Source organism: Aegilops tauschii, chromosome 5 (assembly GCF_002575655.3).
Source record: "Aegilops tauschii subsp. strangulata cultivar AL8/78 chromosome 5, Aet v6.0, whole genome shotgun sequence".
Classification (NCBI taxonomy): Eukaryota; Viridiplantae; Streptophyta; class Magnoliopsida; order Poales; family Poaceae; genus Aegilops; species Aegilops tauschii.
This window is the reverse complement of record NC_053039.3, coordinates 132971786-132986372: the sequence shown is the minus strand read 5'-3', so window position 1 is coordinate 132986372 and position 14587 is coordinate 132971786. Positions and strand designations below refer to the sequence as shown.

General features: G+C 43.0%; 3 protein-coding genes across 8 annotated transcripts; 1 reads left to right on the top strand and 2 right to left on the bottom strand.

Annotated features, from left to right (window-relative positions):
- Positions 1 to 1634: 1634 nt before the first annotated feature.
- On the bottom strand, positions 1635 to 8289 carry LOC109754097 (uncharacterized). Of its 6 annotated transcripts, XM_073500024.1 has the most exons (15): positions 8156 to 8284; positions 7885 to 8037; positions 7248 to 7559; positions 6736 to 6822; positions 6134 to 6220; positions 5804 to 5860; positions 5672 to 5729; positions 4985 to 5098; positions 4697 to 4816; positions 4258 to 4302; positions 2961 to 3223; positions 2697 to 2883; positions 2162 to 2234; positions 1949 to 2075; positions 1635 to 1864 (listed from the first exon to the last, which is right to left on the bottom strand). In XM_073500024.1, the coding sequence occupies exons 5-13, from the start codon at positions 6206 to 6208 to the stop codon at positions 2188 to 2190; spliced, it is 966 nt and encodes a 321-aa protein (XP_073356125.1). In that variant the 5' UTR covers positions 6209 to 6220; positions 6736 to 6822; positions 7248 to 7559; positions 7885 to 8037; positions 8156 to 8284; the 3' UTR covers positions 1635 to 1864; positions 1949 to 2075; positions 2162 to 2187. The 6 variants fall into 6 exon arrangements, with proteins under 6 accessions (XP_073356125.1, XP_073356123.1, XP_020168614.1 ...); XM_073500022.1 differs by lacking the exon at positions 7248 to 7559 and having other exon boundaries at positions 1949 to 2083; positions 5804 to 5850; positions 8156 to 8289; XM_020313025.4 differs by lacking the exon at positions 7248 to 7559 and having other exon boundaries at positions 5804 to 5850; positions 8156 to 8289.
- Positions 8290 to 8309: 20 nt separating this feature from the next.
- Positions 8310 to 11165, top strand: LOC109754098 (uncharacterized). The gene is made up of 5 exons (XM_020313031.3): positions 8310 to 8740; positions 9196 to 9341; positions 9421 to 9697; positions 10221 to 10493; positions 10573 to 11165. Exons 1-5 carry the CDS (start codon positions 8432 to 8434, stop codon positions 11050 to 11052), a joined length of 1485 nt encoding a protein of 494 aa, XP_020168620.1. The 5' UTR covers positions 8310 to 8431; the 3' UTR covers positions 11053 to 11165.
- Positions 11166 to 11812: 647 nt separating this feature from the next.
- On the bottom strand, positions 11813 to 14370 carry LOC109754096 (protein RTF1 homolog). Its single transcript, XM_020313024.4, has 2 exons — positions 14235 to 14370; positions 11813 to 14133 (listed from the first exon to the last, which is right to left on the bottom strand). The coding sequence occupies exon 2, from the start codon at positions 14082 to 14084 to the stop codon at positions 12099 to 12101; it is 1986 nt and encodes a 661-aa protein (XP_020168613.1). The 5' UTR covers positions 14085 to 14133; positions 14235 to 14370; the 3' UTR covers positions 11813 to 12098.
- Positions 14371 to 14587: the final 217 nt, after the last annotated feature.

Genomic DNA, 14587 nt, shown 5'->3' with positions numbered 1-14587 from the left:
ATCGATTAGATCCCCACTATGTTAGATCATAGACAAGCTTTGTGTTCCTCCTAGGTGTGGTAGCCATACCATGAAAGTCTTCCAAACAGACCTTAGTGGCTACATCCACCAACCATCATCTCAAAGATAATGTTGCTTGTGTTATCTGGATGCAAACAGGGTGCATAGTAAGCAATATCTTTATATTGTTCATCTTACAAGTCAAATCATGTGATAACCATGAAGTCTCTACTAACTTCAACATTCTAGAAACATGTTCATGGAATTCATATTCAATGGCTTCAAGATATGCAAATATCCCTGAATTACTCCTGTTCAAAGCACCATGTTATATTCCTTTTCCCTTTATGAGTTTACTTTTGCAGGTTCTCATCAAAGTTTTTAATGAGGTAATATCAACATGAGATCATATGTCATACTTTCTGTTTTTCTCACCGGGGTCTTTAGGAAAGTATACACGACATATTTATTATCCTCTAAACTCTATGGGTTTTCCCATATTGAGTTAAAGAGACAATTATCATGATATGTCATATCTTTTCTCCTTATAATTTTTCCCACTGGCTTTTAAAGGAGTTTCCAATGACATATCAGATCGCACTCTTTTCCCTTATGAGCTTTCCCTCGAGGTTTCTCATAAAAGGTTTAACGAGGCGACATATGCAATACTTTCTATTTTTCCCCACTGAGGTTTTTAAAGGAAAGTATACAAAGCATATTTATTGTTCTCCAAACTCACCAATGAGTTTCCTCCTTTCTCAAAGGTTTTCTCATATGAGTTATCAAGGAGACAATAATCATTATATGTTGCGCCTTTTCTCCTTATTCTTTTTTTCATTGGGTTTAAAGGAGTTTTAGCAACATATCTGCTCTATTCTCCTCATATTTTCCCCGCAGGGTTTTAGGGAAGACTCTCAAGATTATACAAAAGATTTCTCAAGATGGAAGATCCATGTACAGGAAGTTTTCAATGATGAAACATTCAAGGAGCGAATGCCTCCGAACAGGCACCTCTTCCAGATGTATATATACTTAAGAATCGATAGAAATCCGGACTTTCATTCAATCTCGTTTTACTCTAACACTGTTCAAGCAATTACGGCGAATCATGCCTCTCGTCCTGACTACACCCGTTCCTGGAGCAAGATGGCAGAAACCTCCTCCAAGATCGTATAAAATAAATATTGATGCTTCTTTCTTTGATGGAGGAGGGCATGATCATTGCAATTCTTCGGAATTTTCAACGAAAGCTATGGCAGGGGCATCAGAATCTCGATCATACTCTCAAACCCCCGAACTGCAGAATCCTTGGCTCTACGACACCATCTGGAATTCGCGGGCTGAAATTACTCTATAAGGTCGGCTTTACCAAGGTGGTGATGGAGTCCGATTGCCTGGAGCTGGTCGAAGCACGCAATGGGAAGATTGAAATATGGAGTCCTTATGCAGCAGTTTTGGCATACTGCTTACATTTAGCTCATGGATTTCATTTAGGCATTGTCCCAGGGAAGCATATGGTTTAGCACATTATCTTGCCAGGGATTGTTATGATTCTAAAACTAGTTATGATTGGGTAGATGGAGCTCCCAGTTTCTTGTTATGGCGTGTACTGCTCGATATAACCCTGCCACAGATTAAATAAAAGTGCCATGAGGCTTTACCTTCAAAAAACATGAAAGCAACCAATGATATTCTAATAAATAAATAAAACCTATGCTACTGCTGGTTTGGAGAACATTCATCATGTCATTTATAACAAGGGGGGCACATAAACATAAGGACTTCACGGATACTTTATCCACACTTAGTTACATCACCAGGGCCGGAACGAGTTGTGGTTAGCTTCTACCAAGAGTCAACGAGCCTACAGAAAAAACAGATGACATCAAGTTTATATGAGATATACATGCAGCGCTAACTGTGGACTGAATTCCAGATAGAGACTTACCAAAATGACCTTATATTCAGATCGTCCGGTCCCAAAGTCATTCCGACTAGAACAAATTTTACATTAAATGAACAAAATGAGATACTCTATTACTTTCACCAATGAAGCGGCTATACCAACGAACAACCTGTGAGACTGATCCAAGATTAGCCATTGTTCAGCACCAAATTCCAAGATTTGAAATTCATGGCAACAAAGTCAAAAGGTAAATACCAATCAATGGGCTACTCTACTGAGGCTTAGCTTGCAGGTAGAGCGTTAGATTGCTTCTGCGTCTTCTTTTTGCCTAGAGAAGAGAAATCAAGTAATATGATATAAGCACGCCTCATTTGTTTTCTGCAGGTTTCGAGACATAAAAAAAAGGTACTGGTACAAGAGCCTTCCAGTAAAATTAGATCAAACATTCTTGTAATGATTAAGGGTACAAATGAATTGCTCTTTAGTTTATATCAGAACTGAAGCACACCATGATACTTTAGTGTTTTTTCAAAGAAAAACTGTTGCTTTATTATTGAAGGACTGCACCAAAAGTAAATGCCTGAAATTATTTGCCATGCAGATTTGGATCGTGAATCATGTGATGACTACGTCTTCCCTAACTAAATGCTTCCTATGTTCATTTTAGCAGTAAAAGTATCAAAAGATATACAATAAAGTAGCAACTAGTAATGAGCAGATTAATTACTTATTCGACATGGCCAAATTGTTTTTTACAGGACAAAGAAAGGTAGTAAAATCCAGCTCCAACCTGTGGTTTTTGAAGGAACTGCCGCTTTGTTGCACCTGCTTCTTCCCAATTCATTTCTAACTGCAGATACTGGAGTGTCTGCTCTCTGAGCTTTTGTTGCCTGCAGACGACTTGGCCCGCTTGATGATAATTGTGGAGAGATTCCTGAGCACAACCCTGATGTGCTTGCAGGCAGCTGATCTAGAAGCTGTGGGAACATGCACCACTCAGTAACAGAAGATGTTAAGATATTGCGCCTATGATCACAAGGAGATGGCCCCAAACCTTTTTTTGAGGAATGCTGCTGTTCCGAGAAGCATGTAATACTGAATTATCAGAACCATGTAATACCGAATCATCAGAACCATGTAATGTTGAATTATCACATGGTACCAACCCATTATTCTGTGACGAGTTTGGAGTTGTATTACTTGCATAGCTGTGTGACTGCTCCGCGCATGATTCACGGTAAAGCTGAGCAAGCTCCAATCGAAGCTGGTAGTTTCCCCGTGAATGATACATTTTTGTAGCAAGAGGAGCTGGCACATCTGAAATTAAATGAAGAAATCATAACACCATCTCATAAGAACTAACTGTGCAGAGAAACTTAAAAAACAGTATGATATTAGCCTTAACTTGGAAGGCAGAAACTTATCATTTGCTAGGTTATTGGTGCCCCCAGCTAGACACAGGCGCAAGTTTTACAGTCAAGCCAATGTGAAATAATATAGGACCCGAACAAGAAACTCTGGTTCCCACTCAGATCCTCACGTAACACAGATCCTTCATGTATATTTTATTCATTTGTTTAGCATGTAAGTATTTCCTTGTGAAAAACTAGTATAGTATATTTCACATATACTCCCTCCGTCCCATAATATAAGATCGTTTTGCAAGCTAAAAAGCTTGCAAAACGATCTTATATTATGGGACGGAGGGAGTATTATTCAAGTCCCATATATTTCACGTATATTCTAATGTGCTTTTCTAATAAGATTTTGCCGACGACAAAATTGCTAGTGAAAGAGTCAATGTGATGATGATCAACCAGAATTGATACCAAACAAGCCGACATCCGTGTACCATTTGAAACTGGAAACCCCATCGAAGAAAAAGCTGTTGGGTGGGCATCAGTGTAGGAGCTCATATTATTGATGATTAAACTATGTCTAATTACAATTAAGAAATATTTGCATTGCTCACAATAATCAACTGCTGCATTTCTAAGCTTCAACCCCAGAAGAATAACATAGGTAAAATTCACTCCTAGACATCATTCTCCCTTTTTTTTGCGAATAACTCCAGACATCATGTTGGCACTGAGACATCACAAAATCAACAATATTTTGATTGACACTGTCAAATCATGTCATTTGCTGAAGCACAGCGGACTGATTTTAAATTTATAGGACATATAAAGGGGATGCCGTCGAGTCAGGAAATTATTTCTGCAAAGGCCAACCAATTCCGTGTTTAAGAGCAAAACCTTGGCTCCCAAAAATGGTCGTTAGCATGATTAGATGCATGTATTTAGAAAACATAAGCGGCACAAAACATAAGCATACTGATAAGTACATTGTACCTCTAAAACGACTTTCAGGAGCATTGATGGCAGGTGTTTTGAACCCTATACAACAAAGAAGCATAAAATAAGCCATGGCACGATTAAAACCTGACCAGAAAGTTGGTCCTTGCCACAACCATTATATAGCTACCAATTGAAACATCTATCCTGACAGTGAAGCTGCAACCCAAGAGTCGAACACATCCGCTACCACTGTAGTCCGTACTATCAATTTCTCTAGATAATGGACTTGGATTAACGTATTTCACATCTAAACAAAAGTGGGCTTAGAAATATGTATCACGGAGGATCACAAGCTAATGCAAACCACAAACGTGGTGGCAATACTAATAACAGCATTACATACAATGGTGAAACGTTTCAAGAAACTATTCAACAACAAATGAAGTAGAATAAAAACTTCACCAGATTGAATTAGAAAGAAAGAACCACTTACTTTGATCAGCAATAGAATTTAAATGTTTGCTCTCATTTCCATTGGTCAACTCAAAGTCATTGACTATGTTCTTATTTTCAGGCTGAGACTTTAATTTCACTTTTATATGTACCTTTTGATCTATCAGATGTCAAGGCAGCAAAACTTCGAACGGAAATCCATATAACAAGGAATGGATATGAAGATAAAACATTATTCATAAAAAAATGCATATAGCAGTGTAATGTAGACGCCCAAAGTAAATAAACAAGAATCAAATTGTTTTGCATAAGCTATTAACAGGGATACTTCCATTGCTTGTCAGCTTTATTTTCCTGCCCTTCTTTGGAGGCTTCATAGGATGAACATCGTCTTCTACACCCATCGAATCGTTTGGGTTCACCTTCCCTGAGCTACATCGCTCTGCAGAAGTCAAAATATCAATGAACTTCCAGATCAGTTCAATGGACTCACCTTGTAAGGAAAGTGTAACTTTAATTAAAGTCACACCAAGCAAATGTGTAACAAGGAAGGTTTGAACAGTCATAAATCAAAAACCATGAAAACTAACTTTTGGTATATAACATGTCAAGTATTGTTGTCGGTACGTTTGAACGGAATATAGTAATCGAACGAATAACGCCACCCTAAATAAATGAATTATTTCACAATACAATACTATGTTGATTAACATTATTGGCCAGTTGCATGATGAATAATAGAGTGGTTGTGCCAATAGTCATTAATAAAGTCAAATTATGACAACACAACGACATGGGGTCGCATATACATACTGCAAATTATGTAGTTTATGCACTGACTAGCTTGGAGTCATGCTAAATTATAAATATATACAGTAGATGTTTGCAGCATTGTTTCCAACCAAAACAGTGTGTAGTTGATGCACTGACTAGTCTGGAGTCATATTCACTGTCATGCTATCATATGAACTAAATTACACCAAAACAGTGTTTAGTGTAACGTGTTGAACAATACCTGCATGAGGTGCATAATGGCTGGCCTTAACAGGCTTCTGGCATGTATCACAGCGGACCTTAAATATAAAATGTCAGCTCAAATTGGAAGCAGAATATGAAAAAGGGGGAATCTAGGTTTATCAAAAAATACCAGGTCCAATGGATCAGCCATAGGTTTTGATCCGAATATATGCATATCTGCACATAACTAAATCATAAATTGTGGTGTCAACTGATAACTTTACAATGTGAACTACAATATAATGGCACTGTGTGTCACAACATAAACATGACATGTAGTATATGAGCCGAGAAACAAACTGAGAAAAACTGATCAGTTATCAAATAAAATACACATCAGACAAAACTGAGTAATAAAAATGGTTGCTAAAAAAATAGTGCCACTGATAAAGGCATGCAGAAGTTTTAATGTTAGTGTGTGAGTCTGTGATCTCCTGGTTCAAGAAATGGAAGAACTTACCATCTTCATCAAGCAAATTTGGTTCGTGTGCGCTAAGAAGTTGCTTGTGTAGGATATGTGAAGCACTCTTCTCATTAATCACCTCATCTGCCAACATGTCAGGGGGGAAATCTTATTTTCGTTCTCAAATACCCAGAAGGTTTAAGTTATGTACGTTTTTCTAACAATGAGCATTTATTTTATTCTCTTATGAGAGCTATGTTTAAAAAATCCAGCAAAATGAAATATGGAGGCAAGTAACCGAAATTCAGTTCTCCAAATATGATTAAAAAAAAACATAACCTTGCATGCAGATGGTGAAATGTCTAAGGTCATTACACTACCTCCAAACAGAGATAATGTAACCGGAGACATAATAAGTATACAAGTCACAGGTATTCGTGAAAATGGAAACTTATATTGGAGACTGAAGTCATGTTAACTTCTATATTATATAGACAAACCGATAGTCTTGCAATCAAGAAAACAGCTGTAAAGGCATCATGACTTGAATTTTATAATACCAATACTACTTGTTTTACTCTGGTGGGTATGGGGAATTGGGGATCCGCCAATAAAATCAAGAGAATAAACTAAATGGAAGCTCATTTGTTATAGTTTACCAGGTGTGGCATGATTTTCCATCATTAGCTTCAGCACAGAAGCCATTTTAAAATGTCCAGCCATGCAGACCATTTTGTAATAGCAACCTACATTGAACCAAATGCACATGACATTAGTTAAAAAATTATTCAAACATCCAAAGTTGGACGTGGGTGATATCATGTTGCAAGAAACTTTGCAATGCGTTCACTAATTCAGAACTTGTAGTTTGATTATATGTCTGGTTATTGTCTTTCCAGCATTTAGTCTCTCCATGGAGAAAAAGGATGCACAGATATGTCACCGGTATGTGGTGTCCCATGTGCCACCGATTCATGAACAAATCTAATGGGAAATTTCAACAACACAAGTGCAGCTCGCATTTCATAACTAGAAACAAACTTAAAAATATTTGGTACTAGAAGTTGCTGGTGTCCACAATTCAACATGTCAATTTTTTCTGAATATTTATAAAATGAAATTAAATCCTAAACATTCAAGGCTGAGACAATGAACAAAAATAATCACAGACCTACGCTGACAATTCAAACTCCAAGCTCTCTAAGTATCTCCATGAACATTGTGAATATAGTACTGTTAACTCAACACCCTGTCACCTGGCCAACTTATCAGCCAGTTTTGCATAAGTTCCATTTGCATGCGGGGCCTCAATCTTTTCACACTCCTGAGAGTTAAACCAAAACTGTAAAAAAAAAAAAACTAGAATTGAACTGATGTTACATTGACCTTCCCCATCCAGCTTTTCACATTGCGGCACATTTAATGAAATCCTAAAATGTGTGCCCCGAATGCAAGTTTGATCTCCCCACCATTACGTCCTCTCCTACATTCAGATCACACTACACTTAAACGTTTCAAACAACGATAAGTGCACAACTAACAGGCAAAGCACACGAAGCAGTGTCATGTACAATGTGACAATCTGAATATCGCACACCTATGATCATTCCACTAGTCGCTAATTCATTTCAAATTTGAGATCAAATTCCGAATAAAAAACTCTTAGGAATATCAAAAACTTGTTTCACAAGACATGGCTTCACTAAAAGCAATCACAGAGTTAGATCGAATTACGACTAAAATTTTGACGAACTGACCCCAGTAAAAAACACACGGGAAATTTTCTTGTAACTTCACAAGTGTCTCACCTGCAATAGCCGAATTCCTGGAGGACGCCGAGCCCTCAAAAAATGCCGGAAAAATCAGGGGGCGTTGAGGATATCTCGGTGTCAATCGGCGGCCCTCTGGCGCCACAGGCGTCTCCGCCGGCAGGACTGTTCGCAGGCGGGCGCCTCCTTCCCCTGCGCAATCACACTTGTCACATGCCAAATTCCGCGACTAGAAGAGCGCGAAAAAAGTGAGCCAGAGGCGAAGGAAAGCGCAGGAGAAGCGGCAAGGTGGCGTAGAGAGATCTCCTACGCTCAGCGGAGGATCCCGGCGATCGCCGGCGGCGATGGGGAGGGGAATAGGCGCACGAAGGCGAAGCGAGCGCCAAGCGTTTGGAGATTTGGGGCGGAGGCGTTCGGGCCCGGTCGGTTCTTGTAACGAGCGAACCGACCGGGTCGGACGCCTGGTCTGGGTCCGGATCCAACGTAACTGGTCCGACCTAGCCAGCGCCGCTCGCCGCTTAGCTGCTCGCCGCGGCAGCAAGGGGAGGAGGGGAAAGCAAAAGAGGGCGGCATCTTTGCGTCGGCGATGGCGGCGGCGGCGGGGGCGAGGAGCAGGGTGGCGTTCGTGCTGGTGGACGGGATAGGGGACGTGACCATCCCTTCCCTCGGTGGGCGTACCCCGCTGGAGGCGGCCGCGGCACCACGGCTGGACGCTGTGGCGGCGGCTGGGGTGGTCGGGCTCATGGACCCCGTGGAGCCGGGGCTCGCCTGCGGCAGCGACACGGCGCACCTCTCCCTCCTCGGGTACGATCCCCGCGTATACTACCGCGGCCGCGGCGCGTTCGAGTCCATGGGCGCTGGCCTCGCCATGGCCCCGGGCGACATCGCCTTCAAGGTCCGGTTCTGGCTACACTTGATTACATTTCTCACTTCCTATAGCAGTAGATCAGCCTTAGTGCGCTTGTGCCTTAGTATTTCTAATTAGTTAGCTTACTTCATATAGTATTTCTAGCTAATTTACTGCTGATGGTTCAGATCATTGACTAGTCTTGTAATTCCTTTACTAAACTTGTTAATAATTTACTAAACTCATATAGTATTGATCAGTCTTGTAATTTAGTGCGCTCTTGTTAGATTTTTGCATACTATTTCCCTTTGTTAATAATGCCCCGGATTGTAGACTGGTACTCCCTCCGTAAAGAAATATAAGAGCGTTTAGATCACTAAAGTAGTGATCTAAACGCTCTTATATTCCTTTATAGAGGGGGTACTTTTGAAGCCATGCAGTAAACGGTATGTCTGAACTGATGAATGTATTGTTTCCCTTTGCTGAATTATTTACCCGCACAGTCGAACTTTGCTACATTGGACGAAAGCACGGGGGTTATCGTCAGCAGGAGGGCGGATAGGCACTTTGAGGAGGAAGGCCCAATCCTCTGTGCTGCATTAGATGGAATGAAGCTCCCATCATTTCCCGAATATGAAGTGAGAGTCAGGTGCACCATCTATTCATGCTGAGCATTAATGTGTTATTATTGGTTTTCCTATTCCCATAATTTACACCTCTTTCTACAGGTACGCTACTGAGCACAGATGTGGTGTGGTTGTGAAAGGACCAAGGCTAAGTGGAAACATTTCCGGAACTGATCCGTTGAAAGACAACCGCTTGCATCTAAAGGCTGAACCTTTGGATGATTCGGAAGAAGCTAAAAACACCGCAGCTGTGGTTAACGAGCTCTCTAAGGAGATCACACGTATACTGGTTTCTCAACCCATCAATGCAAAGCGTGCTGTCGAGAGGAAGAATATTGCTAATGTTGTGCTATTGCGAGGCTGTGGTATCCGGATTGAGGTTAGTGAACTCAAAAAAAAAAAAATCTCGTACAATTACTAATTCCTAGAATGGGGTGTTATCTGTCCATATAAATAGATAATTCCAGGAGTAATAAATAGGAGTAAATAAGTAAAGTATTGATATAATTGGAATTGCGGAAGCAGTGCAACTCGCTGGAGGTAGCAATATCAAAATGAGAGATAGATTCGGAAAGATTTGCACAGTGATCTTTGCTTTCGAGTACCATGGTTCAATCCCATCAAAATAAGTATAATCCTGATCTGATTCTTGAGTTCTAATGCTGAATTTTTACCAACTTAAGCTTAGAGCATCTTGTCATCATAACACATATAGGAACACGCTTTTGGCCAACATCTGCATTGGCTCTTCCAAATCTATTGAAGATTACTCCGGCGAGCATAAGAGTTTCCCATCTAAAGCATGCAAGAGTTCCCTGGTTATGATTTAACATGTTTTCTACCTACTGGAACTTGATGCTACTGGACTTCCTTTCTAATGAAGTTGCATGCACCTATACTAGGTACCTCCCTTTGAAACCAAGCATGGACTCACACCATGCATGGTAGCTCCTACCAAGATCATAGCCGGGCTGGGGCTGTCGTTGGGCATTGATATCCTTGAAGCACCTGGAGCAACTGGAGATTATAGAACTCTCTTAACTTCCAAGGCAAAAGCTATAGCCAAGGCACTCTCTGCTCCTCTGGACACACCACCTCGCGTTTTTGTGCCTGGAGAGGATGAATATAAAGCCGGAAGAGAAAATGGATACGACTTTGGTTTCTTGCACATCAAGGTTAAAATAAATATAGGCTCTCTTGAAAACTAGCATTAACTGTGTGATGCTGATATTTTGTATTATAACGTTAGTGCAGGCTATTGATGATGCTGGCCATGACAAGGCTGTCAAGTTAAAGGTGCGAGGTCTGGAAGCTGTCGACCGGGCTATTGGTCAGCTTGCAAGGCTCCTGTGGGAAGCTGAGAAGTCGGGGCACTACCAGTACTTCTTCTGTGTCACTGGAGACCACTCTACTCCTGTTGAGTACGGAGACCACAGCTTTGAACCTGTCCCGTTTGCGATATGCCGGCTGAGAGATTTCGTGGGAGCGATTGGGGAGGGCAATGTGATGAATACCCCCCTCGACGATTTCCCGCTGCCTTCGGTTAAATCCGGAGAAGATTTAACTGATGATTCAGAACCAGCGGAACACAAGCCTGAGGAGCGTAAAGCTTTTAGCGGCGATACAGTGTGTGAATACACCGAGATTGCTGCTGCAAGGGGCTGCCTTGGGCGGTTCCCTGGAAGTGAGATGATGGGCATCATCAAGAAGTTCATGAAAGCAAAGAACGATTAACGCCAGTTCGATTGCTAACACTGTACTTGATCTTTGTAATAATGACAAATGGATAAACGACGCAGAACCAGCTTAATCCGATAGTAATAAAATCTATCATGGTTGAGGTAGAATGACATGTGGTTTGAATCTGTTCGCAACTGCCATGTTACCCAGCGAATGTCCGCCGGGAATTGGCGTCCTAAGTTTAAGCCTCCTTTTTTTTCCTTTTCCCTTTCTTGAGGCGTCCAGCTTATGAAACTTCTTTTTTCTAAGCTTACCAAACTTCTGAGGCCATATGTGGTCTTTATGCTGAATCCTCTGTGCCTACAGTGTAAGCTGTACAACAATATGCGGAGCATTATGTAGCTTGGCAAGAAGAATTTGGCACTATGTTCAGGCCCATATGAAGAAGGCACTGTTCATCCAAGAAACACATTACTCTCTCTTATCAACAGCTATAGATTGTGATGCAAATATCTTGGTCGCGCAAAGACTTGTATTGGAGCAGAGACAACGGAAGAGCATTCAGAATGCAATGATAAGAAACGAGTTAAATACCGTTTCATACGTACAGAAACATGAATACATCCGTAATCCCGAGCTAAAATTCCCTTGGCCACATAGAAAGCATAACACCAAGAACAGTAGCACCGAAATAGATCGAAATCAACATTGGATGTGACCAAACTAACAATGGAACCAATATACAGGTCAATCAGGAAAGAGAAACATGACAAACATACAGAAACAGAACATTTCCACCTGGCACTATCCACTGTTTTTAAGCAAGAGCAACCTTGGATAGGATTCAAAGGAACTGATGCAATCCGCAAGTACAAACATGAAACGTAATTACTCCAAAAAACGGCCATGAAATGTCAATAACACTTTCAGACGTACAGGTCTATGTATTTATGAAAATAAACGCACAATCTGCCTTTCCAGTGTATTACTCGAGAGAAAGCAAGGCAAAAAATGCAACTGGTCTGGACAATTGTCAGAGCGAGCAGAAGTCTTGTTGCCAAGAGGACAGATACATCGAGCAACCAGGAGAGATATATCCTTCAAAGAAGACCACGTCGCCTTTTGTAGTCGCTCACAGAGAGAGTTAGAGCATGCCTCCTTCCATCATTGTCAGGGATCTTGTAACCCATCGTTGCTTCTATCTTCTGCTTCCTCGCCATGTAGGCCTCAAACTGACCTTTGGGTCCACCATACTGCTCCAGAATAGCCAGTGATATAGGAAGTTCAAAATTATGTAGCGGATTCGTTTCTGTCCCGAGATCCAAAGGTGCGTTGGTATCAACCAGCTTCCCAGCTTCAGCTGCTGCCACCAGAGCTGAAGCTGTGACTGCTGTGCCAACTCGCACCCCACCCTTCACAGCTTCCGTCACAGCTATTACATTATCGCTGTTGCCATTGGCGGCTTCAGCATTTTCTGCTTCTCCTTCTGGCTTTGCTGCATAATAGTTCCTCGATCTTGTCCACCTCCTTGAGAAAGGATCATAACCAGCCTCTCCAGCCTTCAAACTTGTATTAACAGCTTTCATTTCTGATGCATTCTTGAAATTCTCAGCACGGTTCTTCCTGTTCATCTCCTCTAACTTTGCTGCCTTCTCGTTAGTTGACATTGGCTGAGCAATCTTCTGCAGATGACTCAACCTTGCACGGATCCTTTCTGCTTCTGCATCATCCCTCCGGACCAGGGCCATCTCCAACTGATCCCTCAACCTATCCTTCTCAGCAGCAACATTCATAGGACGTCTCACAGCTGATTTCTTCTCTCGCAGCATCTGCTGTACAGTAGCTGCTGAATACACATAATTGTAGGCCTTTATAATGTCTTCTTTCTTCTCCAGCACTTCCTGCCGGGTTGGTATGCGTACGCCATTCTTTTCAGCCTCTTGAAGCCACTCCTTGAACTCTTCTTCAAGGACAGGAGAGTCGGAGACCTGAGTCATCTGCCACCGAGCAGCATTAGCTTCATTATCCCATACAACATTGAGATACTTGCATGTTTCGTAACTCTCCAGTTTGTACTGCCGATCTGGGTCGTTAGCATCCACGTTTCTAACTATGCACAGCCTGTACTTGGGGGTGCCTGATTTTGTCTTGCCAATCCCAAGCCGCACAAAGCAACCAGATACAAGGTCCTCAAAAAAGGGTTCCATGAACCACTTCACCAGCTTTGACCTCCGAAGGGTTATGCTCTTCACATCATCAAACTTGAGAGGGTCAAGTCTACTTGGTGATTCGTCAAACTCATCATCCCGATTATCCTCAGCAATCCCAACATGGTTGTTCATCCTCCCCCTGTGACCGCCATCATTGCTACCATCGCTCGGGGGGGTTCCAGCCCTGCGTCTATTAGGCGAGCTGCCACTCTTGGGAACCAGATCCTTGAACCTGCTACGGTACGCCTCCGGATCCTGCTGCCTCATCCTCTTGGCTCGCAGCTCGTCGAGTGCGCTCTTGGTGGCAGACCTGTCAGTCCGGGCCGAGGCCCGCAGCCGGCTGGGCGGTGGGGGAGGGCTGTCCTTCCGGGCCTTGTCCGTCTTGGACGAGGACGCCCGTGCCAGCTTCTTGAGCTTGTAGTCGTCGATCCTGGTGCTCCGCTCCGCCAGGATCATCTCCCTCTGCAGCTCCGTCATGTTCTCCAGCTGCTCCTTGTCGTCCTCGTCCTTGTACAGGTCGCTCCCGACGGACGGCGCGCTGTCGGAGTCCTCACCCCCGCTCCGCCTCCCCTCGTCATCGGGATCCTCGTCGTCGTACCCTCCTCCTCCCCGGCCGCCGCCCTTCCCCGTCTGGTGCCTCTTCTTGAGCGGCACCTGCGACCCCGCCGGCAGCCTCTTCCTCGGGTTGCTCGGCGCAACGTCCGAGTCGGAGTCGCCGTCGTCCGAGCCATCGGAGCCGCTCCCGCCGGAGTAGGAGCCCCCAGCGCGGCGCCCGTGCTGCTGCCAGCGCTGGTTCGACTGCCGGGACTGGCCGTCCTTCCCCACGGTCCGACCCGCGGCCTGGAGGAGCAGATCGTCCAGGTTAGGGTCCGGCATCGGCGATGACGCTCCTCCTCCTCCTCCTCCTCCTCCTCCTCAAGAAACCCTACAAGAACAATTCCCAATAGCAAATCGGGAAATAAACAGCCATGAGTACTCCACCGAGTAGCAAAAGTGGAGAGGGAGGAAGAAGATCTGCTGGATTACCTTGGAGCTTCGGTGGCGGCGGCGAGAGGTCGATGGACACCGTCGAACACGAGAGGGGAAAAGGAGGGGTTCTGATATGTTGTTGGGCCTTGGCAGCAGCAAAGAACTCAACAACGGGCCCGTTTATGATGCTGCCTCTTTGGGTTTTATACTTGTGGTTGATGGTATACACGATTGCTCCCCCATCAACTCAAAGAAAAAAAGCATGATTGCCCCCCCTCAAAAAAAAAAAGGATATACACGATTGCTGCTAATATCTCCCCTCCCATACAATGGTTTGGAAGCAAGGTAAGGACCTTAGTAATTATGTTTTTTTTCACTAATATGTTTATGCCTATGAAGTTTTTCAACCA